Source organism: Periplaneta americana, chromosome 1 (genome assembly GCF_040183065.1).
Source record: "Periplaneta americana isolate PAMFEO1 chromosome 1, P.americana_PAMFEO1_priV1, whole genome shotgun sequence".
NCBI classification, from domain to species: Eukaryota; Metazoa; Arthropoda; class Insecta; order Blattodea; family Blattidae; genus Periplaneta; species Periplaneta americana.
The window spans coordinates 92,939,274-92,965,528 of NC_091117.1; the positions used below are offsets into that span (position 1 = coordinate 92,939,274).

Genomic DNA, 26,255 nt, shown 5'->3' on the forward strand with positions numbered 1-26,255 from the left:
ACATTGCACTCCAATTTTCGAATCTTACATTTTTGGAAAACTCAATAATTTAAACGAATATAGTGTCGATTCTGGAATCCTAGAAGGTGTTGACGAAATTCCATTTTTTTTTCTTTTACCTATAAAACGTTGTCGTTTAAAACAGTAATTAATTTTATTTCATAACAAAACAAAATAATGAAATTTTTATGTTTTTATGTTGTACTAGCTGAGGCCACCTTTTTGCTTCTATTTTTAATTAAACTAGTTAGACGTTTCAGAAATCTCGGAAACTCAACTATAGACAAACAAAACGACTAAATTGCCTTTACAAAGCTTTTCTTGTCAATAAAGATGAATCTTTACATAGCGTCACTTACATGAATTAACAAGCAGTTGTAGGTACATCAGGCACCGAAAAGAAAATATTTCATCATGAAACTTACGTCCTGCTGTTTTTTAATTAATTTACATAACACACACACACACACACACACACACACACACACACACACACACACACACACACATATATATATATATATATATATATATATATATATATATATAAATCTTGATTACATCTGAAGATGGCGCATAACAGGCTGAAAAATGTTAACCAGGTACGGTACGGTAAAATTTAACACGAGGAAGACATATAATACTGGTACATACGGTATTCCGTATTTATTTTTATTTATTTATTTTCGCGTAGTTAAGGTCATTTCTCGGTGAATTTTTCTTGAAGAAGAAAAATTGCCTGAGTGTCTAGAGTCTGGAAATTAGTATGAATGTGAGTGTGTCAGGTTAATATTAATTAGGGAATCTTCAAAAATAAAAAAAAAAAATAAAAAATACAATATATCAGACTGTTGCTGGGCAGTAATCTGAACACACGTTTCAGCGTCACATTGCTGACAAGTAACTCCATCAGTTAGCACAATCATAAAGCACTAATAGATGCTATAGAGTTAACAACGTAGAAACAAAAAATTACAGCTCGTCTGGCCGTACCATAAATTCAGTCATCGCCATCTGCTATTCTTACTACTGTATAAGGATAACAGACGGCAATGGATCAGTGAACTATGAAAGTGTTGCGCAGAATTTTCCATAATCTCATCAGCGTAATGTTGTAACTATTTTCTCATAAGATTTATCACCGCTATCTTGATCCCCTTGCCTCGCGTCTCGTCCCGCTAGGCGAGGGGATCCAAACTGCGGTGAAATACAGACGTCGTATGTTTTTTCTGTCATGTTCACCAATTACCTATTACGCTATGGTAGTTTTTGAGATGCCGTTTATAATCAATACCTGAGCGTATGTGCATCACCTTTCTTTCGTAAATAATTTTAAAGTAATAAATGGCTCCACGTATCTCTAGATTAACATTCAATATATTTATATAGAAAAAGCTGATTATTTGTCTTGTTGGCTAGCCTGAATGACAATCAACGTGGCTCAAATACATGCAATAAAGAATTTTCGTTTGTAAGCAGTGCAGTATGTTAAACTTGGTAGGTTTATGAATGACATAGTGATTGAACTTATGCTGATTTGAAAAATAAAGACGTATCCAATTGCATTACAATCATTCTTCAAGTTCAAGTTAGTCAAGGTCACGTTCTTTACTGAAAGCATGACGTGTACCTAACCTATGTCAAAACACAAGCCTGTGGAAACAAACTTACGTTATTAAACGTATCATTTGAAAAAGTTCCGAATTAAATTAAAATGACAACGCGTAGACGCACAGGAGAAGATGTGCGTGATAGTACGATAACATTTGAAGATAGTCAAAGGACAGAAAATTCAAGAATTGAAGAAAACAGTGATATGAAGGGTGATGAGTGGAATATTGCAATTTTATTTTTCCTGTATGTACTACAAGGAATACCACTAGGTCTTAGCTCAGCAATTCCTATGTATCTGCAAAATCGTGGTGTCAGTTACAAACAACAAGTAAGTAGGCCTATTTCATTATACCATTTAACCTATGTACAAGTTTTCCATAGACCTACCTGTAGAATTGATGGATTCTGTAGTGAATAGCATAACTCTTATAAGTACCCTATTTCTCGCATATTGATCAAAATATGAGCAAGGGATTTATTTATTTTTTTATTTTACATTTAGGCCTAAGTTGAGTCTCTTGATGATTTCATGAGAGAAACGGCTGTTATTGTTATAGGCCTAAGGAAATTAAGACACATTTCAAAATTTCATTTTAATAACGAAATAAAGTAGCGGTACCAAAAAAGGAATGTAGGGCTGCGTAGGAATTGTGTTTGCTACTTCTTATAAATCAGATAGGTCTACTAGCATGTTTTTTTAGTAGGTTGTTTTACGACGCTTTATCAACAGCTTAGGTTATTTAGCGTCTGAATGAGATGAAGGTGATAATGCCGGTGAAATGAGTCCAGGGTCCAGCACCGAAAATTACCCAGCATTTGCTTGTATTGGGTTGAGGGAAAACCCCGGAAAAAACCTCAACCAGGTAACTTGCCCCGACCGGGAATCGAACCCGGGCCACCTGGTTTCGCGGCCAGACGCACTATCCGTTACTCCAAAGGTGTGGACACTAGCATGTTAACTGTCACAATTTGGCATATTTTTATGTAAAGAACCCATATGCTTATCTATTTATTTACTTTATCGATACCATTCCTATCCACTATTTCTCCACTTCGTGTGTAACTTCCACCCAGTTATGCTTTAAACCAGTGGTCGGCGAAGATTACGTCATAAAATGCAGCCCGCAATACACAGTAGGAAGGGGATAATATCCAAACTGCTTAACATTGAATGAACAAACGATGGCTAAGGGGAGGGAGATTATGCCTTACCCCTCCGTCTTGGTTGTGTATTAAGGGATTGAAGAAATGCCGACCACTGCTTTGGACTATCCCTCACTCTCCGGAATTGTTTATATGTTTCGTAAAATTCTTTGTTTCATTCGCGATGTGTTATGTACATCCTTGGCCTTCATCGTGGCCATATTGAGTTGCCTGTGTTAGTGTTTATGTTCCTTTTTCCATTCTTCTTAGGGCCTACCTCACTTTTTCCGCTTAATTATTTTACTTTCCCTCAAAATTAATTCCAAACTGTAGTAGATTTTAGTTTGGAATTCAATCTCCAACAAATGGTCAGTCATTGACATGGGAGTAAAAATACGGTACCTAATTTCATTATGTGCAAAATGAATTGTCAGGTGACAAAAAAAATTGGTTACGGAGTATCACTGTATTATTGAGTTGGAAAGTTTTAATAAAGTTAAATAAGCTTAATTGTTTTATTAGACCTATAAATAATTCTAGGTATGGTGAAAAGAGTGGATTCTTATACCATTTTTATATTGACACTGGCTTCCAAAGCAGCTACTTTTCTTGCACTTGTTTTCGATTATGTGGTACAGGCATAGCCTATATCCTTTCTTGTGAGAAACAGGCGACAATTTATAATGTTTGCTGCACAAATAACAACTTTCATGTTAGTATTTTCCACTTTCCAGTAGTTTTCACTCTTTTCACCGTACCTAGAGTTATTTTTTTGGTCTTTACAATGCCAGTAGTGAAAGAATAATGAGGTATTTTTAAGTACTTAATTCCGAATTGGTAATAGTAGCCCTAATTATGCTAACCCCAAAAATTCTAAATGTTAGAATAATAGATAAATCTTTACAATAGCGCTACCAAAGAAAGGCAGACAGCAAGAAAGGGCATAATAGCCTATTAGACAGTTGTGAGTATATGCACGGCATACCAAAAGCCTAAACTAACCTAATATAACCTATCACATTCCTATATGCAAGGCATATCAAAAGCCTAACCTAAACTGTCACAGATTAGTTAGGTTAAGTTAGTTTAGACTTTCTAAACTAACTTAACCTAACTAATCTGTGACAGTTTAGGTTAGACTTTCTAAACTAATATATTATTTTAATGTACCGAAGTACATATTATATTTCCATGCAGTTATTCTGCGTCATCATACGATGAAAGAGTAATGGAACGGAGAAAAATTCTCTCTGGCACTGGGATTTGAACCCGGGTTTTCAGCTCTACGTGCTGATGCTTTATCCACAAAGCCACACCGGATACCCATCCTGGTGCCGGACAGAATCGTCTCAGTTTAAGTTCCAACTCTTGGGTTCCCTCTAGTGGCCGCCCTCTGCACTACGTCATAGATGTCTAACTGAAGTCCACACATGTGCTGAGGTGCACTCGTTATGAGTGACTGGTTGGCCAGGATCCGACGGAATAAAATAATATATATGATATGCGTAAATCACTTCGTGATTTAAGACGGCGCTTATTCCGTCGGATCCCGGCCAACCAGTCACTCATAACGAGTGCACCTCAGCACATGTGTGGACTTCAGTCCTACGTTCATAGACATCTATGACATAGTGCAGAGGGCGGCCACTAGAGGGAACCCAAGAGTTGGAACTTAAACTGAGACGATTCTGTCCGGCACCGGGATGGGTATCTGGTGTGGCTTAGTGGATAAAGCATCAGCACGTAGAGCTGAAAATCCGGGTTCAAATCCCGGTGCCAGAGAGAATTTTTCTCCATTCCATTACTCTTTCATCATTTCTAAACTAACTTAACCTAACAAAGCTATCACAGATTCCTGCATCTCTCCGTCGGTCTCCACTTTCACAGCAACTTTCGATCCTTTTCAGTGTGATATTGGTGCCAGCACTCAGTTTTTTTTCTACTCCTGATACGTATAACTCGACTAGAAGCCAAGGATGTAAATACATTTGTATTTGTATGGTTTCATCCATGAACAGCACTTTGCAGCAATTCTCAACAGTCTATTCTTCATGATTCATTGCCCATCTCTAACGTACTCCATGATGTCTAGGTGTACGAAAGGGAGCTCTCCATGGTCGTCTCGAATGAAAGTCAGCATCATGCAATCTGTTTCTTACAATTTGATTAGATACACGACACCCTGTGGCCTGCAAGAAATCATTATTCAAACCTGTAGTATTGGCTGTGCAATTTATCAGAGTCAAAATTCTTAGATAGTGATCATCGGCTGCAGTTGTAGCCCGTGGACGACCCAAGTGAGGCAAGTCCTCAACAGTACCTGTATTTCTGTAATGATTCCAAGTCCGTACCACATCTCTTTGATTCATGTGTACATGTTAAGCAACTTCCCTCAACAACAGTCCATCCTGACATAGCGTGACTATTCGAACAGGGTCATATGTAGTATGTGTGTAACATCCACACAGTGATCAGAACAAGTCTGTAATTCTTCCTTCTCAATGTTACAACTTGAACTTATATTCTCCTTATGCTTTGATGTTGTTTTGTTTTCGAAAGGTAGGGTGCAGTGCAGGTTTGTTTATGCTTAGAGATAGTTCAAGGGACTGATGTGTACACGTAACATAAACAGTCAACATAGGAGAATGCTGACGATACTTAGAGAGGTGATGCAACACTTTTTTTTTATGTGTGTACTTTCCTCTCTAATGGAGAGAAATTAGCTACCAGTAAAGTAACAATGAAATATTCATTGTTGCTATGACATTTACTTTGGATTTGTGAATATACGCTCAATAAAAGAGCTCTGGCGAACTTCAATAGTAAGAATTTCAGAAATAAAATTCGGCAATTTACTCCCGGTCGTGGAAAAAATAATAGGTATATGCACCACGGGATCGAAACAAAATTTTTCCTTCAGTATATTTATAGTCATTGGGATAAATCCCTTGGGCTACAGTCATGTACCTTGGGAAAAATCATACATTTCTCTCGTTTAATGTGTAAGCTTAATATGTTTTTTCCAGTCCATTAAAAAAACTAATTTCACAATTACCAATTGTAGAGAAGGTTAAAGAACTGCAAAATTTATGTGAAGTTCCGACAGGCAGAATATTTTTCCAGAAATAAATTCCACTACAATATCATTTAGGCCTCATAAAATATAATTCAGAAATTGAAGATAACGTGGATAAAAATGTCATGATAATGAATCTATCCTTAAATTACCAGTTTTAACTCAAAATGATATATAAGAATTATCCACCTTGAAACTAGTTACATCTTTATACTGATGGATTGTCTTAAAATTAACATCTAGAGAAAGGTAAAGAGGTGGTGATCCAGTAGATTCCATTCCATTGTGGTATTGATAACAGTGAAACTGCAGACCAGCTAGCAAAATAAGATTCACATACCCAACTAACCTTAAAAAAGAAAGGAATTTCATACCCTTTAGTTACCAGACATTTTAAGGACACACAGCAAACTCTGTATGTACAAAAAGGGACCAAGAAGCTGTGAGAAACCTGAACATAGGAAATCCTTAATGAAAACAAATTGCTGATTCTCGATGCCTAGGAACCGTATTTTTTGATGAAATAAAATGAGTGATTTTGATGTTAAACTTGCCACTATTTTGGTGGGTATTTCGTGAAATAAGTTGTTAATTGTATAGGTCTATATTATATTAGGCCTATATTTAATATGAAACTTTTTAAAAAATTTATTTCTTTTTCCTTACATCACCAAAATATAAACTAAGCATGATTTTCAACTTTCAGTAGTTTGTCGACTAGCTCAACCAAACTAAACCAGTTGTCACCAGTTTTGTTTCTGTTTGAGTGTGCATATGGCATGACTAATGAGAGTACATTCTGTGTTGGAATACGGAACTTTCTTGGATTTGGAAAATTCCATTTGCTACTAATATATGAAAGTATTTAACAGATAGTGCCTTTTAGAATCACACAAACAATCTTCAAACCACATTCCTGTGGTTTTCTCTTTATGTATACAGGGTGATTTCGTTCAAAGTGTACAAACTGCAGGAGAAGATTCCTGAAAGGATAAGGAAAAAAAAATTGTATAATGAACATACGTCCGGAAATGCATAGGTTCTGTGCTATAAGCATTTATTTATTCATTCCTTCAACAATTCTACAATGCAATGCACGACGCAGTGTCATGAGGCCACAGTTAAAGGAGGTGCTCGAAGTGATCCCACGGGCCTCAAGGCATGTGTGTACGCACCGTAGCAGAGACTGTCGAACAAGTTCAGATATTCCAGGCTGCATCCGGATGGCATAACAGGCAGCGCGAATGTGTTGTTCCAGTGTCTGCACGTCCGGGATGGGTTCAACATACACGACTGCTTTGAGATGCCCTCACAGAAATGTAATGGGTTGAGATCAGGTGACCGAGGAGGCCATGGAATTAGCCCTCCTCGTCCGATCCATCGACCGGGGAAGATATTGAAATGCCTCGGCACGGTAATACGGAAATGGGCTGGAGCACCATCATGCAACAGCCACAAAACCATTCGTACTGCACAAGGAACATCTTCCAGCAGGGGAGGGAGGGTCACCTGCAAGAAGTTGAGATATGCCTCGCCTGAGGCGTTCTGGAAGGACGACTGGTCCAACGAGATGGTTGCCAATAATCCCTGCCCACACATTGAGGCTGAAACGGTGCTGATGGTTCACTTCCATCATAGCACGGGGATTCTGCATATCCCATACAGGATAGTTGTGGAGATTGATGATGCCGCCCCTCGTAAACTTGGCCTCACTGTGAATAGGATGGATGACAGGAAGTTCCGATTACGGGTGACCTGTCCAAGGAACCAGCGACAAAACCGTTCTCGGAGAGGAAAGTCCCTCGGTAACAAGTCCTGCACATGTTGCACGTGATAAGGGTAGTCACAGTTCTCATGGAGAATGTTCCACACGGTCATCTGGCTTACCCCACATTGGCAAGCCACCTGCCTGATGCTTATACGGCGATCTTGTTCCACAACGTTTATCACATCTTCCTCCAAGGCTGGGGTACGTATCTGGCGCACCCGTCCTTCATGGTGACCCAGTCCCGTAAATGAGCCTGTCTCACCCAAACGACGAAAATTTCTTACAAACGTTGTATGTTGCGGGTGCTGTCGATGAGGGTACTTTTCCCGGTACAGTCATGCAGAAGCCCGCCCATTGCCATGCGCTTGTCCGTATGTAAATACCATGTTGGCCTGTTCACGATTATTGTATCTGACCATCGTAACTTAGCGCTGCACTACCTACACAAACACGTCTACGTTAGGTTTAGTCGGCACTACCACTGAAGCGAATGTCTACGTAATCTACCGATACAAATGCTCGTTACCGTCATAGGGAACAGTATCGCTCTCTAGTGAGAAAAGCATGCATTCCCCGACCTACTTTCATTATACAATTTTTGTTCCTTATCCTTTCAGGAATCATCTCCTGCAGTTTGTACACCTGTATATGGAACAGACACCGTCCACGAAATTCAACCAACATTTCATTAACAGTTAAAAATTGAGATGTGTATAGGTGGCTTTGCAGTTGGCAATAAATCTTTTAAAGATTTCTGAAATAGCAACAGTTCTATCCCCATTTTCTTTCCTTAATTCTTTCTCTGCAGGACCATCAAAGTGTATTGCAATCAAAAGAACAGAAACTGATTTAAACTCAGTGTGGCTCTGAAAATATCTGGTAGTACAGTCAGCATTCCACAGACCCTTTGTGCCGTCATTTCCAGACTTGAAAACTCCACTCAAGTGGAAAGCATTCAGTTCCACAGTATCAATGTGGTTAGTGACAGAAGCTGTTCTACCATAGTTTGCAGAAATTTCCGTTATTTTTGCATTTGTATAAGTAACAATTAAATTCAGAATTTTGTCATAAAAAATTAACTTCCAAAAATCAATTGATTCATTAGAATGAATCGTTCTTGCTTCACCTCTGAGTTGAGACAACTTTATCCTCACTATATTATGTTGTCTGTCCTCAAACTATGGAAAGATGCAGTAACCCATTTGTATCTGTTTTCCCCATAAACACTTTCTCCATTTTCTGTATATGCTTGAAATATCTCTGGTTCACGATCTTCCACTGTACAGCTCATGCATTATGTCCAGACACTCCCCTACTCTTCCTACAGAGGTGCGCATGAGATCGGATGAGTCTATTTAAATGAATTATAGGGGAATGGGTTAGTGTTTTCCTTGAATTCGGTAGACACACGACCGACTTCCCTTCTACTCCTACCCCTCCACAGAAACGTTCTTGACAAAATGCATGAACTGTACATACTCTAGAATAATTTCAAGGGAAAAATTGTTCCGGGGCCAGGTATCGATCCCGGGACCCCTGGTTGAACCTACCAGCACTCTACCACTGAGCTACCCGGCCCCGGAACAATTTTTCCCTTGAAATTATTCAAATCTGCTTTACAGGGAGTTTCACCTGAAAGACTAGATTTGTACATACTCTAGTTCACGTTCTCCCAATGTAGATGAGACATCTAACTTACATGGTTCTTGAGCTGGTCCTGTACTTACCTCTGGTTCTCGTTGTAGCGATGCCTATTAATCTTGTTCACGAGCCACCATTAATTAGGCTTCATGAGACGCCATTGTTAATATCCATGATTCACCATCCAGCACAGCAAATATCTCTGGTTGGTTAATTTTCTGTTGAAGATTGTAATATTTCCCTGTGATCTTCACCTGGAATTTCTTTCTCACTCTGTATATCATGATCACTTACTATAGTTTCTGCATCACTTAAATCATTGTCAGAAACTGGTCTAACCAATCAGTAATTTTTGTCTCACTCATAGTGCAATTATTCACAAAATAAAACATAATATAAAAACATTTATTGCAAAGAAAGTTGCATTAACTACTATTGTCGAATCACTGCTGACCCGACTTCCTCCTTGTGAGCAAGATACAATTTGTCTAAGAAATTTAAGTGACCAGGTCATTATTGACCCAACGGTAATAGTTAAGAATTAAATTATTTTCTATTGAATTTCCTTTGAATTGGCGATTAAAATATCTTCTGCACAAAGCTTTTAATGACCATACAAATATCTAGACTAAATATGTCTGATAAGCACATTGTTAAAGCACTGTAATATTGTACCTATTGGTGCTGCTTTCTTAAAGTTGTGTTCAGTAGTTCCAATCTAACCCTTTTCTGCCAACTAAACAATATATTCTCCGGCATACTGTATTATAAAGACATTACATTTACCACCTACAAGCACAGAATACAGGTCAAGAGGAAGAGAAATGGAATGTTTGTTCCAAATTGATACTCTGTAACAGTCCTAGAAAACTCAACCTACTTGTGGCATTTATGCAGCTAGTGCATGGCTCATACAGCTAGTGATGTCTTCTAAATGCAGATTTAACAGGTTGTGGTATGGTATGGGAAATTCAGTGTGCGAGTGTTCAGTCGTTGTAAGTTTCGAAAGTAAGCAGATCTTTGTGATGGCTTCTGCCAGTGTGTGCCTAGTTTCTTGTCAGTATGGGAAAACCTTTTTTTTTTTTTTTTTTTTTTTTTTTTTTGTCGGGTAGTGAAGATGCAACATGTTCAGTTTGTAGCAAAAAAATACAAGGTGACCCAAAAGATCGGAAAATTTTTAAATGTTTAATGATAACCGTGGGTAATAGAAAGTAACGAATAACAAATGAAATATTGTTTACAGCATCTTGCCATTAGGTTTGTTACAGCAAGCAATTCAGAACACGTTCTGAACTAATACTGAACTTCTTTTGACGCATGCGCCAGATGTGTACGGTGTCAGAACTAGTTTGGAATTTTACGTTGTTGGAGCATTTCTTGAACTGTTCTTTCACAGCCTTCGGAGTTTCTTCTCATATTAAAATTATATTCATCTTCCGAGCTTAATTCTTTATAAAATATTTCACTATTACCTTCCAAATCATTTACACATGATCGACAGTTTTTTTTTATTTTAACCTGCCTAGTCTCCAAACATTTTAACCATAACTTCAGGTTAAACTATCTGTGCTTGCATCAACAGTTCACAACTCCCAGTCCTGCTCTTAATTGAGAACCAATTTCACTCGTTCCAAACGAGTTCTGAAGCACGTTGGAACAGGGAACTGTGAGTTCAGTATCGGTTTGGAATCAGTTCTAGTCTTGTTGGAACACACATTGAGTTACTGCGCATGAGCAGGCAGTTCAGAATCGATCCCGAACCATGCTGGAACAAACCTATTTTGTTATTGTCATAATGGAAAATTGGAGTGGTGATCAACAGAAGCCCACAGCATTCAGTTCGACATCATGCAGTTGTTCTACATATGAAATGTTTGAGTGTTCAAAAAATACTGTCACTAGATTTAAAGTTCCATCCATATAAACTACAGATAATCCAGCAAATCAAACCCAATGATTACCTAATGCGTCGACAGTTTCATGAACAAATTGTGATAAAGCTGAATGAGGATGACAATTTCATTGATGAACTGTGGATGTCGGACGAAGCCCACTTCCATCTTAATGGGATTCCTGAATAAACAGCATTTTCGCTTTTGGGCTCTGCATAACTCTCGTCAGCTATACCAGTGTCCTCTACACAGCAACAATGTTACCGTGTGTGCAGTGTGTCATCTGGTGTCATGGGCCCTTACGTTTTTTAAGATGATAATGGGTGCGCGATCACTGTCAATTCTATTTGGTACACTGCCATGATGGAAACTTTTGTTGCTCATGAACTGGAGAATTTTTCACAAATCATCTGGTTTCAGCAAGACAGTACATCACGCACAACACAAATATCGATGACAGCTGTATGACAGTTGTTTGCTAACTGTGTGATTTCCAAAAACGGTGACATTCATGTACAAGATGCCCAGATCTAACAGTGTGCGATTTCTTCTTGTGGAATCATCTTAAGAGCAAGGTGTACCATAGTCGACCTGCTATGACAGAAGAACTAAAAGCGAAGATCCGAGAAGAAATAGCTGAAATTCCTGTTAAAATATTATGTTGAGTAATGCAAAATGTTTGTAAGAGACTGCACAAATGTCAGCGCAGAGATGGTGGTCGTCTATTGGATCTGATCTTCAAGACATAATTATCGGAATGAAATTCATCAATGGCATACACTGTACTATTAATACCCATGAATAAATGTACTTGATTGTTTACTTTCTTCCTTAAATCTCCATTTCAAAATTTCCCGATCTTTTGGGCTACTTTGTATAATGTGTTAAAAAGTTTATTCTGCAGCAGCACTATTCTTCATGCTACTCACGTGAATATGACAAATATCAGGGAGATGAGAAAACAGTTAAAGGAGACTGTTCATCACCAAATTAGTGAATCTTCTGTTTGCTTGAGCTTCAGAATTGCCCAAAATACAGGATTTTTCATAAGTAAGGAATAATGCAAATAAAACTAAAATTAACTCATTTTTTAAAAAATGCTCAGACACGTCAAATTTAATATTTTGAAAAGAAAATTTTACAAAAAAGAATCAAAATTTTCAGCCATTATTGTACAGGGTGCGACATCATTGACAACATTTTTAAATGGCAACATTACTTTTTCATTTTGTTCTTAAAGATTCGTATCTTATTTACTTATTTATTTAGTTTCATTTGTTACATACAAAACGTTTGGTTGCTAAGGCCATACTAATGGCGATTTTGCTAAAGGTGTTATTGTGGCTGCAGAGGAAAAATGTCCAAATCTTCTAGAAGATTTTGGAAGTAGGTATAAGCTTGTCTTCAAAGATAAAAATGATAATTCAAAAATCCAGAAAATCACAGAATAAAGTTCATCTGGTGTAGTAATGTTTAATGCTCACACTTCCTTTAAACAGAAAAGAAATGTTTATTTTAATTTCGAAAGGTTAATGATTTAATTTTTAATTTGTTGTTTTTACAAAGAAAATATTGTTTCAGTATTGCTGTGAACAGTATTATGTACTATATACTAACACTGTATCTCTGCAAATTTTACTGTGACACTTGCACTTCAATTCAAATTATAGTTGAAGTTTCTCATTATATTTTATTTTTTATCTGTGTTTTTTTTTATTTTACTGCAAATGTTCATTATCTTATTGTAAACCATAATCTATTATAAATTTCAATTTATTGTAAACCACGTTCTTGTAAGACATTTTTAATGTCACACCTTAAATGTTACTGTTTAACATTCTATCTTTGGGAACCTCACCCAGTTGAGGAAGATGAAATATTACTAGTGGCTTGTGCAGCAAATGCTGCAGACTAAGTTCATTAGAAGTTTAAATACAGATTTTTCAGATTTATTTTCCAGACAGAATATCAGATATTTTGAAAGTTATTTGCTTCCATAATAATGAAACATACTCCGCGAAATATATAACATTGAAAGCAAGGTAATAACTCAATGAAGTTTAACCTTCTCAAATGTATCTTTTTTTTTTAACTTCCCTCAGAATTGATTTTATGCCAAATGCTTTTCTTGGACATATCCATCTTCATTTCTTTGAGTTTCAATGCGGAAATGCAAATAGGCCTATCAATAGCAAGACGATCAACGGTTTTTTCATGTGGGAGTGAAGTAGTAGCTCTTTCAGGTCATTGCAGATTGTTGGCAAGAATATGACATTTTGAAGTGTATTAGATACCAGTAAATGCTGGATATCATTTTGGCCACGTTAAAAGGCTAGTATAATAATATTCAATCAATGACGTATTTATTGGCCGTAATCTCATAATGAGTACTTGCTGAAGATCAGAGTTGTAAGTTAGGCCTATGTATATATTTCCCCACATATTTTCAACATTACAGGCTGTTGCGGGGAATCCATTGTTGAGATGATGAAAATGAGGTGGATGCTGTAGCAGAGTTGTAGAATCGTATAATATATATAAATCGTAAATAAAGTCATTAATCGAAAATCATTAATTGTTTCAGCTTTTTATTCGTTTTTGGCTGTGGGAAATAAACTAACTCGTCATGTCAGCAAGAAATGAAATGTTCTGCTGTTTTTCGTAGGCCTACAGTAAAATGATGTACTTGGTAGCGTTCACGAATCTGACCGATTAAATTAAAGGAATATAAATTTGATACAGTTTAAAGACGCAGAATAGGAAGCATGACTCAATTAATTAATAATGCCTCTACCTAGGATAATTAGCGAATCACATATACATATCTACAACGCACTGCCATTAATATCTGAAAAAGACTCACACCACTTGATTTATAACTATAAAAGTATTTCATTTCTAATAATATTTATGTCTTAAGTAAGATTTGTAGCTTTTAGTAACATATGTATGTATAGCCTTTACTCAGAAAATTATAGAAATGAAGATCTAATGTAAGAATTTCTCTAAGTTTACTTACATAACTTCAAAAGGTTTCATTTTCATACATCAATAATAGTATCAATGTGTATCAGTGACAAAATACACCATACAATTAACTGTAATATTTCATTTGTAATGGAAATAATTTCAACAAACCTTGAGTTTTTGTAGTTTTTAATAACTTATACACATTACATAGCTGTACTAAGAAAATTACACCACATAAATTCAGATCTGTAAATTTTATTCATGATAATATAACATCGTAAGAAGTTTTGAAGTTGTTAGCAAATTTGTTAGTAACCAATATAGAGACAAATGAAGATCGACCTATTGGCATTATGTCAGAGAATCTGTTGGCATGTCTGGAGTCATGGCCTCCGTGATATTGTTTTAGTATCTGTCTTATTCTGAAAAGCTGTTACTCGTAGTTCTCAAAACTGATGACAGATGGATTTTGGAAAATAGGAAAATGGTGTTGGAAAATTGACATTTCACTGAAAACTACTATTTTTCCGAAAAACTTTGGGTTCCAAGGTTCAAAATGAGGGGTCATTTATTAAAATCCGTTCAGCCGTTTTCCCGTAATTTCCATTACCAGTTCAAATTATATATATAGATTATTATTATTATTATTATTATTATTATTATTATTATTATTATAATACATGCTTAGATTTACTCTAATAAAAGTGTGTCTGACTTTATTTCTGAAAAGAACATTATTATAATTTAAACATACATATTAGTTACCGGTATCCGTTATACAACTTCAAACAGTTTCTTTACAATTAATTTTATTTGTGTTCTGTCTGGGTTAACTTGAATGCATACATTTTACAGTTCGAGTTATAATTTGAATCTTCTGGATAACATTTATGCAAGTCATATTCTCAGTCATTACATTCGTGCGTCTTTAGGTCTTACCCCTTCCTCAATCACCACCCCTACAATGCTTAATGACTTTGTCAACCCTCTCTCAACCACCATCCCTACAACACTACTCTTAACTCGTTCATGCAGCATACAATACAGTGAGAAGCAGTGCAAGATACTGTAATAAGACAGAGCATATTGTTGTGTTCTCCTGCTCTATAATCTTGTGCAATTGATGCTCTATAATATTGTGCAAACTGAACCACTTTAACTTTCTAGTGCCTCAAGGTCACATTTCTAGGTTTTCATTTTGCAGAGGACTTGTCTGTATTGCATTGTAATATAGAATGTTAAGTATTTGAACAGAGTGTAAGGAATAATTAAGAAAATTATTGCATATTCCTTTTCAGGCACAGTTCAGCTTCGTTCATTGGCCCTTCAGTGTAAAGCTTCTTTGGGCACCTGTAGTGGACTCAGTATTCTCTGCCCGATTTGGAAGGAGAAAATCATGGCTAATTCCAGCTCAGTACCTGATTGGATTATTCATGATATTTTTATCTAGTAAAGTTGAAGATTGGTTGGGGCGTGATGAATCAAATATACATGCTCCAAATATAAATACACTTACATTCTTTTTTTTCTGCCTTAACTTTCTGGCTGCAACACAAGATATTGCTGTTGATGGTTGGGCATTGACAATGCTGCAGAGGTATGTATTGTAGAGTGTAGATAAAATGCTTGTTTACTTGTATGGCATCAGACCCAAAAACACAAATAAGAATTATAACTTAGAACACTCGAGGAAAAATAAAAGAAACTTTTGAAATAGACTCTACTTCAGCTTGACACGGTAATGCACTTAGATTTTTTTGCAGTCTGATTGGTTGTCATGGGTGAAGTGGAAAATACTTGAGGGTTTGGAAAACAGCATAACTGTTAGTACAGGTTGTCTTTGACTGAAGACAAATACAAAAAATGCTTACTCTGAGTAGAGTAATTTAAGTGATGCACATGCTTCAGAATCTAAATGTCAAATGATTGTACTATAACTGTGCACATCTCTTAGAGTGGCCCTTAGCTATAGGTAATTTTTCGAAAGTTAAAATTGTGCTGCTCCCATCCCCTTATCTTGTTCTAATCAACAAAAAAATAATATGTGCAAATTTTCAGCTCAATCGGGCAACTGATTGGCAACCCTCAAACGCCTTGAAGTTTGAACATGGTATATGCAACGATTAATTCCATACAAAAACAGTATACTCTTCTTTATCTCGACCATTTCCTTTTCTTCTTCTTAGAGAAATTTATGTGGACATCCTGACAACCCCAGCAATTGTTTAAAAATATTCGGAATGAAATTTCCCAAATTTTGATTCGAAAAATTCCTGAAATTAGATGAAAAATTTATGAAATATTAGGTCTTTTTAGTAACGCACACAACTTTTATAAGAGAAACAAATTTTTATTTAAAACAATAATTTCTATAAAATCAAAACATTATGTAAAGAACGAACATTGAACATTATTTTTTTCTAAGAGAGGATTTAATAGCAGTTCGGTAATTTTTTACAGTGTCTGGTAACGATCTGTAAAACACATTGTTTCTCAGTTTCGTCTTTTGTGAGAATGTTATTGTAATCCTGAATGAGTTTGACTTCTCTTTCTGCAACGTCATTCACAACAACTATCTTCTCAAGTTTTTCAAGTTTACTTTTGTAAACAGGATCATCCTTTCAAGTTGAAGAGTATTTGTCGAGGAAATTGGTGCTGATAGAAAATCTCGTGAAGAAAATGTTATTACCAGGAGTTACTTTTTTTTTTTTTTCTTTTAGTAGGTTATTTTACGACGCTTTATCAACAGCTTAGGTTATTTAGCGTCTGAATGAGATGAAGGTGATAATGCCGGTGACATGAGTCCGGGGTCCAACACCGAAAGTTACCCAGTATTTGCTTATATTGGTTGAGGGAAAACCCCGGATAAAACCTCAACCAGGTAACTTGCCCCAACCGGAAATCGAACCCGGGCCACCTGGTTTCGCGGCTAGGCATGCTAACCGTTACTCCACAGGTGTGGACGCCAGGAGTTACAAAAGACAAAAACTCAATACAGCTTATTTTGTAAAAGAAGAAAAATCATTTTGGTGCAGAATGACCCTTTTCAGTTGATTTTCTTCTTCTTTCTCTTCTTCACCTTCGTCTGCTTCCATTATAACTTGAGCCATATTTGCTTTAACCACTGTTGGAACATTGTCATCAAAGGTTAGAGCCACAGTTTCGCAAACTAAGTACCAGAGATGGTTGGAAAATTTATTTGCAGCAGCCTTACTGATTTCTGGATCAATATCCTGATCATTTATCAGTTCACACATGAATAGGAAATCATGATAAGGTGCTTTACTTCCTTCTGATGACAAAAACCAGGCTCGAACATACACTTGAACAAGAAAAATAATTTGTGTGTCTTGCTTCTCTAATTTTTTTTCTAAGGCGTTGAAAACAAGTGCGATTTATTACCAGGTTTTCAGTATCACGCCAGAAAGCTTCTGCAGCAGCCATTAATATGTAAACCCCATTTCTATCATTGATTTTGCACCTATCAAAAACTTCAGAGAGACGGGGAGTAAAAAACTGCAATGTCTCTTGAGTTGCTGGAACTATTGCTGCTGCTGCTGCTGCTACAGTTTTGTTCTTTCACTGTCGTCACCACCATCACTGCTTTGGCTGCTTGATGTTGAATCATCAGTTTGTGATGTAGCGAGCTGATGAGTATTAAAATGTTGTTAGTATTTCTTCATAAGTCCTTTTTTTTCTGGCAGTTTCCATTGCATTGTGTTTCAGCACTCTTTCTTCCTTGTGTTTTAGTTTTTGATGTACACTAACTATGCAGCTTGGTCGTTTTTTTGGCACTGAATCATTAAGAAATTTTTATCTTCTTCATTTTTCATCTGTCCCAAAGCATCCGAATGAGCTGTGTCAAAGAGATTGTCCATAATTTCCACAAAAAGATCTCTTTTTTTTTTCTCTTTCCTTCCTGCAGTTCTAGTCAAATTTTTCTGTAAACCCTTCCATTCATCATAGAGTTTGAATAACTTATCAACACAGTGGTCAATTCTTCTAGTAGGGATTCGTGCTTTTTGCCAAAAAATGGAAACTTCTTGAATCACTGATGCTACACTTTCCTTTGTTGTAAGATTTACAACTCTTACATTTTAGAAGAAAACTCTTAAAACTTGCCGGTTCGAAGGTAGTTTGACTCCAACGATTTGATTGGAGTTGTAGCCAATAAGAGAGACATAAGTCTTTTAACTTTTGTGACGAACTACCTGAAGAGGTTGATACCATTTTACAACTCTAGGAAAAAAACGTTTTGAAAGCCACTTTACACCAACAGTCAGCAGATCAGCACATAATGTTTTGAAACAATAATTGAAAAATCATTCAATAAAGACAAGATCATGTTTAGTTACAAAATAAGTGAATAAAATAATAATAATAATAATACTTACTTACTGGCTTTTAAGGAACCCGGAGGTTCATTGCCGCACTCACATAAGCCCGCCATTAGTCCCTATCCTGAGCAAGATTAATCCAGTCCCTACCATCATATCCCACCTCCCTAAAATCCATTTTAATATTATCTTCCCATCTACGTCTCGGCCTCCCTAAAGGTCTTTTTCCCTCCAGCCTCCCAACTAACACTCTATATGCATTTCTGGATTCGTCCATACGTGCTACATGCCCTGCCCATCTCAAACGTCTGGATTTAATGTTACTAATTATGTCAGGTGAAGAATACAATGCGTGCAGTTCTGTGTTGTGTAACTTTCTCCATTCTCCTGTAACTTCATCCCTCTTAGCCCCAAATATTTTCCTAAGCACCTTATTCTCAAACACCCTTAACCTATGTTCCTCTCTCAAAGTGAGAGTCCAAGTTTCACAACCATAAAGAACAACCGGTAATATAACTGTTTTATAAATTCTAACTTTCAGATTTTTTGACAGCAGACTGGATGATAAAAGCTTCTCAACCGAATAATAACAGGCATTTCCCATATTTATTCTGTGTTTAATTTCCTCCCGAGTATCATTTATATTTGTTACTGTTGCTCCAAGATATTTGAACTTCTCCACCTCTTCAAAAGATAAATTTGCAATTTTTATATTTCCATTTCGTACAATATTCTGGTCACGAGACATAGTCATATACTTTGTCTTTTCGGGATTTACTTCCAAACCTATCTCTTTACTTGCTTCCAGTAAAACTCCCGTGTTTTCCCTAATCGTTTGTGAATGTTCTCCTAACATATTCACGTCATCCGCATAGACAAGCAGCTGATGTAACCTGTTCAATTCCAATCCCCCTCTGTTATCCTGGACTTTCCTAATGGCTTACTCTAGAGCAAAGTTAAAAAGTAAAGGTGATAGTGCATCTCCTTGCTTTAGCCCGCAGTGAATTGAAAAAGTAACTGACAGAAACTGTCCTATACAGACTATGCTGTACGTTTCACTGAGACACAGTTTAATTAATCGAACTAGTTTCTTGGGAATACCAAATTCAATAAGAATATCATATAAAACTTCTCTCTTAACCGAGTAATATGCCTTTTTGAAATCTATGAATAACTGATGCACTGTACCCTTATACTCCCATTTTTTCTCCAATATCTGTCGAATACAAAATATCTGGTCAGTAGTTGATCTATTACGCCTAAAACCACACTGATGATCCCCAATAATTTCATCTACATATGGAGTTAATCTTCTTAAAAGAATATTGGACAAATTTTGTACGACGTCAACAAAAGTGATACTCCTCGAAAGTTACTACAGTTAGTCTTGTCCCCCTTCTTAAAGATAGGTACGATTATGGACTCCTTCCATTGTTCTGGTACAATTTCCTTTTCCCAAATAGCAATTACAAGCTTATAAATTTAGTTAGATAATGCGCTTACACCCTTTTATATTAATTCTGCTAGAATTTGATCAATACCTGGAGATTTGTAATTTTTCAGATTTTCTATCGCAATTTCGACTTCAGAAAGTGTGGGTTCGGGTATAAATGGCTCAGCAGTTTGTATTCCAATTTCGTCCCGATCATTTCCATTTGGCCTATGTATATTTAGGATTTGTCCAAAATAGTTTTTCCATCTGTTCAGGATTGAATGAGAGTCTGCAAGCAAGTCACCATTCTCATCCTTGATCATGTTTACCCTTGCCTGATATCCATTCTTGAATTCCTTTATGCCCTTATATAAATCTCTAATGTTTTTATTTTTACTATTTGTTTCTACCTCATTCAGTTTTTCCTTCAAGTAATCTTTCTTTTTATTCCTAAGCATACGATTTGCTTCCCGTCTTTTATTGAAATAATGATCTCTATTCGCCTCAACTGGATCCTGTAAGAATTTCAGTTTTGCCCGTTTCCTTCTTTCTACTACCATGCAACAATCTTCATCAAAGCACGGTTTCTTTTTCTTAGTTTCATAATAACCTATGCTCTGTTCAGCTGCAATTTTGATATTATCTCGGATATTTTCCCACATGCTAATAATAATAATAATAATAATAATAATAATAATAATATAGGTTTATCTAATAATATTACAGAAAATTATTTTCCAGGCTATAATTTAAAAACTTCATGATCGATGAGGATCGCCTTGTAGTTGTCTGATTGAGCTGAAAATTTGCACACATCGTTTTTTTGTTGATTTGAATAAGATAGAGAGGTGGGAGCAAAATTTTTAGAAAGTTGAAAAATAAGGGCCACCCTAAAATGTCTCCATATTCCATTCACAATAATCCCACTTGCAGATTTATTGTGGGCGAGCTATAGTCATCCAGTGAACAGTATGCCATAAATATTATGTGAATAAAGTTTCATTATAGGCTACAGCCTGACAATATACATTTCAAAGTGCACTGAAACCAAATGCTCCTACCTGTCAGCCTGGAGTGAGGATTAAGTCATGTAGAATGATGACATCATGTGCGAGCTGAAACAGAAGCGCTTGTTTTGAATGTTGCCTGGCTATGCTGGTGCGTTATACTGGGTGAATCACTTGAAACAGGCCACTTGAAAAACACGAGCATTAGCAGTGATAGAAGAAAATTCTTCAGACGAAAGTTTCTTGACTAGAAGGGGAACATATGAATGTGATAGTTTATTCGTAGGTGGATGTGTAGAGGAAATGTATGACAGTCAACTTCATTATTGTAAATAAATTGATATGTTTTATTACTTACCTTTTAATAGTGCATTTCAAGACACATGCATTGCATATGTTTGAAGGTCATTCAAAGTTTTTTTTAGTGGTTTATTTTACAATGCTTTATCAATATCTATGGTTATTTAGCATCTGAATAATATGAAGGTGATAATGCCAGCAAAATGAGTTAAGGGTCCGGCATCGAAAGTTACCCATTTGCTCTTAATGGGTTGAGGGAAACCCCCAGAAAAACCTCAACCAAGTAACTTGTTCCAATCATTAGAAGTTGTTGAAGGTCAATGATGAACAATACTTTCATCAAAGAACAAATCAAACATTTCGGTAACTGATTTACAACATAATGTTATGTGTTTAAAATGGTGACCTTAAGCATTGATACCTGCTGTAAAGCAATTCTGTGGAGACAACTTTCCATGTTAAATTTAATTTGAACTTATCGCAGAGCAAGGTTGTGTTATATAGTCTTTCATATCACTGGAGCCCTACGGTACTTCTTGGTAAACTTGTTTTAATTTCCCCCACAAATAAAAGTCCATTGTTAAGTCTAGTGAATGTGCAGGCCATTTTATGTGTGAGGACCGATTAATCCAATGATCTTCAAATTTTATGTTAAGAACTGCTGTAATTTTTCATGCAGAATGAGCAGAACATCGGTCTTGTTAGTACCACATGAATTGCTGTATGTTGGTGAAATGTCTTAATAATTGTGGCAGCACTTCTGTTAAAAAATGTAAATATTTGTTGCTATTTAATGTTCTGATTCCATGAAGTAAATTATTTTTCTTCGAAGTTGACTCTCAACTATCTTGAATGATCCTCAAAACACACTTGTTGTACGCTTCTTTAAACACACTATTAAAAGCTAAATACCAATACCTAGTAAAACATATCAATCCATTTAAAATTATGTAGTTGACTGTCATATTTCTTTTACAAATCCAGTTATGACAAAACCGTTAATATCACGTTATGTCCACCTTCAGTCCACTGCTGTAGAGTAACAGCTTGTCTGATTATGAAATGAGCAAGCCCAGATATAAATACTGGTTGGGACAAGTTACGTGTTTGGGTTTTCTTTTTTTTTTTTTTCAAGGTTTTCCATCAACCACTTGAAGCAGAATTGCTGGGTAACTTACAGCATTGGATCTTGGACTCTTTTCGTCTTCATTAACTTCTATTTAATTTATCATTATAGTTTCAGGTCGACCAGGAGATCATGGCAAACGTGATTCCAGGATTCACCTACAGATGTCATTCTGCCTGGGGGAGCTACACAAATCCCAGAGAGCCATAGGAGCTTTTACAATGGATTATGGCAGATCAGGGAGTGTAGCTCCCTTGGATAGATGCACCTTGGTGAGTCGCAGAATCTGCAATGCTGCGATCATCAGGTTAAAGGATCAGCAGAACGCAAGCTCATGAATTGCAAACAGATACCATTGCTCTGAGGAGGCTGCATATTAATGGGTATTTGAGTCATTCCACGTCAAATCGCACAAATTTAACCTCGAATTGACTTTCATGTCTCTGATTTAAATAAAACAAATTTTGCACATTCTATGGATTGAAAAAAGTAAATACATGTTTTATTATTGTTGTCTATATCGATTATTGTAGTAGATATGTGTTATCAAAGATTCTGAAATAGTTCGCGCATCATTATTATTAAACGTGATTATCTCCACTAATAATCATCACAGAGATTTGCTCTTTGTCTCAATTTGAAGGTGATAGTACATACTTTGTTCTTCGCATAATAATATAAAAATATAAGTTTGTTAACTTTGTTTTAAAAAAACATTTAAACACATAAAAATATGTTTTAATGGCTGCGACTTGCTTTAAAATTACAAAAAAATTTCCTTAAATACCTTGAAATTATTTTAATCACCCCTAAAAAAATCAGAACGCTACTCTCAACCGTTGAAGAATAATTAAATGATTCACCAAGCTGCGCGTCTTGAGTGCGCGGGCTGCGTAAGTACTGTTGCAAGATGATTTGCAAGTGCAGCTCTGGATGAGAGTCGTGTGACCACTTTACACTGTTCTACGGTCAGAATATCACTCTTTCGCGTAATTTATGTAATATAGTACTGTATTTAAATATTGTTTTTGTAAAATATACACTTGTAAGAATGATAACTACAGTTTACACAACACGGCACTTTTAAAACTAATCATCTACAACCAATTCTATTTAATGTCCACCACTTTACTCTCACTTTGAAGTGAATAGTTCTTTATTATGGCCTGAGATTGTGTCAGTGGAACAAAAGAATGAAGCTGTAAGATACCTCGTACCACTTTTGCTTGTTGGTACCTTGAGTAGAAAATATAGCTAAGTTATTTGTATTCGCTAATGGTAAAAATTTAAAAGGAATATTATAAATGATATTATTAATTCCATCAAGCGTTAATTTAACATTTTCTTGATGAACATAGACACAAACTAAATGCGTGCTACTTGTTCCATAGAGTAAACATTCCTTTGGTCTGAGTTTGAAAATTTTTGAAAATCCTATTTTGATATACGGATATTGCTCTTTGAAACACTGGTAAGTTTTCTTAAGATTACATAGTATTAATCTTTTCTCTTCGTGAACTATCTTTCCATCTTCTTTAACTGAAACACAATTCTTTTTGCAAGCCATAACCCTCCTCACATCATAGAATTATAAAGTTGAACAACCTTCTCTATTACAAATGTTCCCAAACTTTTTCCCGATTTAGGATTAGGCGTAACCAAAATCCCCTTTTCTGCTCCTACTTGTTTAGAAATTCATATTCATATTAAAATGTTGTTGAATTTTACTGTAGGACCAACTTTCAAAAATTGTTAATATATGTATTTTGAGATTTCTGTCGTCTGTTTCATGAAATAAGTTTATCAATTTCTGTATTATATCGGAATTATTTGAATTTTCAACTGAAGTTGTGTCTTCTGTGATATGAAAGATTTTATGTTTAAGTGTATCTGTAACTTTCTGGATTTTTTTGTTTCGGATATTTTTTTAGATAATTTTGTCTGCTTTATTGACGATTCTCAATCATCACTAAGCTCTCACACATCTTCAATATATTCGAAAGCAACCTGAAATCAGCGTAGTTCTATGTAAAATATAATAGATTATACTTTCTTTTTGCATTTTTAAAGTACCGATAAGCTGTTATAAAAAATAATTGTTTAAAAAGTGACCCTCTAAAACAACCCCATCAATAAATCAAATAATATAATATTCCATTTGTTCCCATTTCAAATGACAGCAACACTCAACGTCTATGATGCATAGAATCTTAACAATGAGCATTTTCATACTGCGTCGTGCATGAATTTGTCATATAATTATAAGAGTATAAATAGTAAAATATTACAGTATGATCCCAGAAAAAATTACAGACCTCTTATTTTGATCTGCACAACATATTTTAGAAGATGTAAGCAAATACTAAATGGTCACGTTTCGTATACAGGTGTTTGATTTGATAAGCACATAACACAACACAACACGATACTTACTCCGAAAGACTTAGGAATTATCGTTAGATAAATTAAAGGGAAACTGCTAAGTGTTGAAGGGACATTACGTGCTTTTAGAACTAGAGGTTATCTGTTTATTTACGTAAAGTAACAGCACACCACTGATAATGTATTACACTCACTGCGGCTATCGCAGCTGCATGTTCCAGCGTGCGGTCTCACTCAATCCGAACGTTCCGACCCGAAGACACCATCAATACGTAAAACATTTCAAAGAATATAATGATATTTTTTTTCCTTTTTAGAAGTAGATCCCTGATACATAAAAATGTATTTTAAAAATATAACCCCCTAAAAGGGACCCATTTTATATTTTGATTGAACACTAAAAATTAGTATATAATACTGCAATTATTGCACTTTAAAATGATATAAATACGAACTTTCTACGATTTATAGAATCTTCAGTATAACCATTTTCATAATACGTTGCATCCTAACTTATGGAAAAAGTAACATTTAATAAATGTCTAAATAATTGTGTCAGTCCGAAAAAATTACACATGGGTTATTTAATTTCACCAATAGAATATATAAAAAAAATTGGAGCAAATATTAAGTTGTCATGTTTCGTAGGTGTTCAATTTGACATGGAATGACTCATTTGCGAACTTTGTCAGAACTGGATGCCAAAACCAAATCGATAAGATGGCACCATGCAGTGAATCACTTGCTTGAAGAGCGGTTCTAAGGACTTCAATAATCATTTCAATACAAGGAGGTTGCACAACAAGCATAAGGTTGTGGTTCTTGCATATAGGTCCTTCTCCAGAAGGAAAAAAAATGTTCCACTTCAAGCCAGCAACTTTTATCTGAAGATGTTTTTCTGTCACTAAAATTGGCTATGTTATTCAGATAACCTGTTTTTAGCCTGGCCCAGATATTACATTCGATTGACATGTTCATAGAAACTGCTGCTATTACAACCAAGGTCACAGCAATAGTGTGCGTAAGTGAACAAATAACATGTGCAGTAGTATGTTTCTTGCATTGGCATGACCAGTAGACAAATTGCTATGTAGTTATATAGTGCAGTTTTGTTCATTTTGTACTATGATAATTTAATTGTGTTAATTTTCCAAAATTGCATCCCTTGTACAAAATGTGTCTGCCATTGTGGCTATGTGGATTTTGTGCACTTCCCAACCCAATAGTCTGTGGTTCAATTCCCTGTGTGGACAATGGAAGAATTACTCTTCCATCCATGAGACTAAGTATTCTGTTATGTCCTTCATTCTCACACTGCAGAAGGCAATAGGCAAGATGCCGCAGTATCACTCCTGTCTAATAAACCTAAGGAGAGTTGTGGTTTGCATAACCACAGCCTTGCGGGGCCCTTGCGTAAGGAAATTTACTTAGCTTCGGGCATATCACCTGCTATCATCATACAGAATGTAAGCAATATGTGTGTCCTAATGAATGGTAGAATTCATCTCAATAATTATATACTTCTGAGTTTTCAGAGAATTAATGTTGTAAGAGTACTGAGAGAATG

The 26,255-nt window shown here is 35.8% G+C and overlaps 1 protein-coding gene across 2 annotated transcripts in view; it reads left to right on the forward strand.

Annotated features, from left to right (window-relative positions):
* The first annotated feature begins 1,227 nt into the window (after positions 1–1,227).
* The window catches only part of LOC138698373 (acetyl-coenzyme A transporter 1), a 104,401-nt gene continuing 79,373 nt past the window's right edge, over positions 1,228–26,255 (forward strand). For both annotated transcript variants that reach the window (XR_011331855.1, XM_069824248.1), the window contains exons 1-2: positions 1,228–1,942; positions 15,403–15,701. Coding sequence is in view for 1 of the 2 variants with exons in the window: in XM_069824248.1 (XP_069680349.1) it covers positions 1,715–1,942; positions 15,403–15,701 (527 nt within the window). In the remaining variant the exon portion in view is untranslated. The remainder of the gene's footprint in view (positions 1,943–15,402; positions 15,702–26,255) is intronic.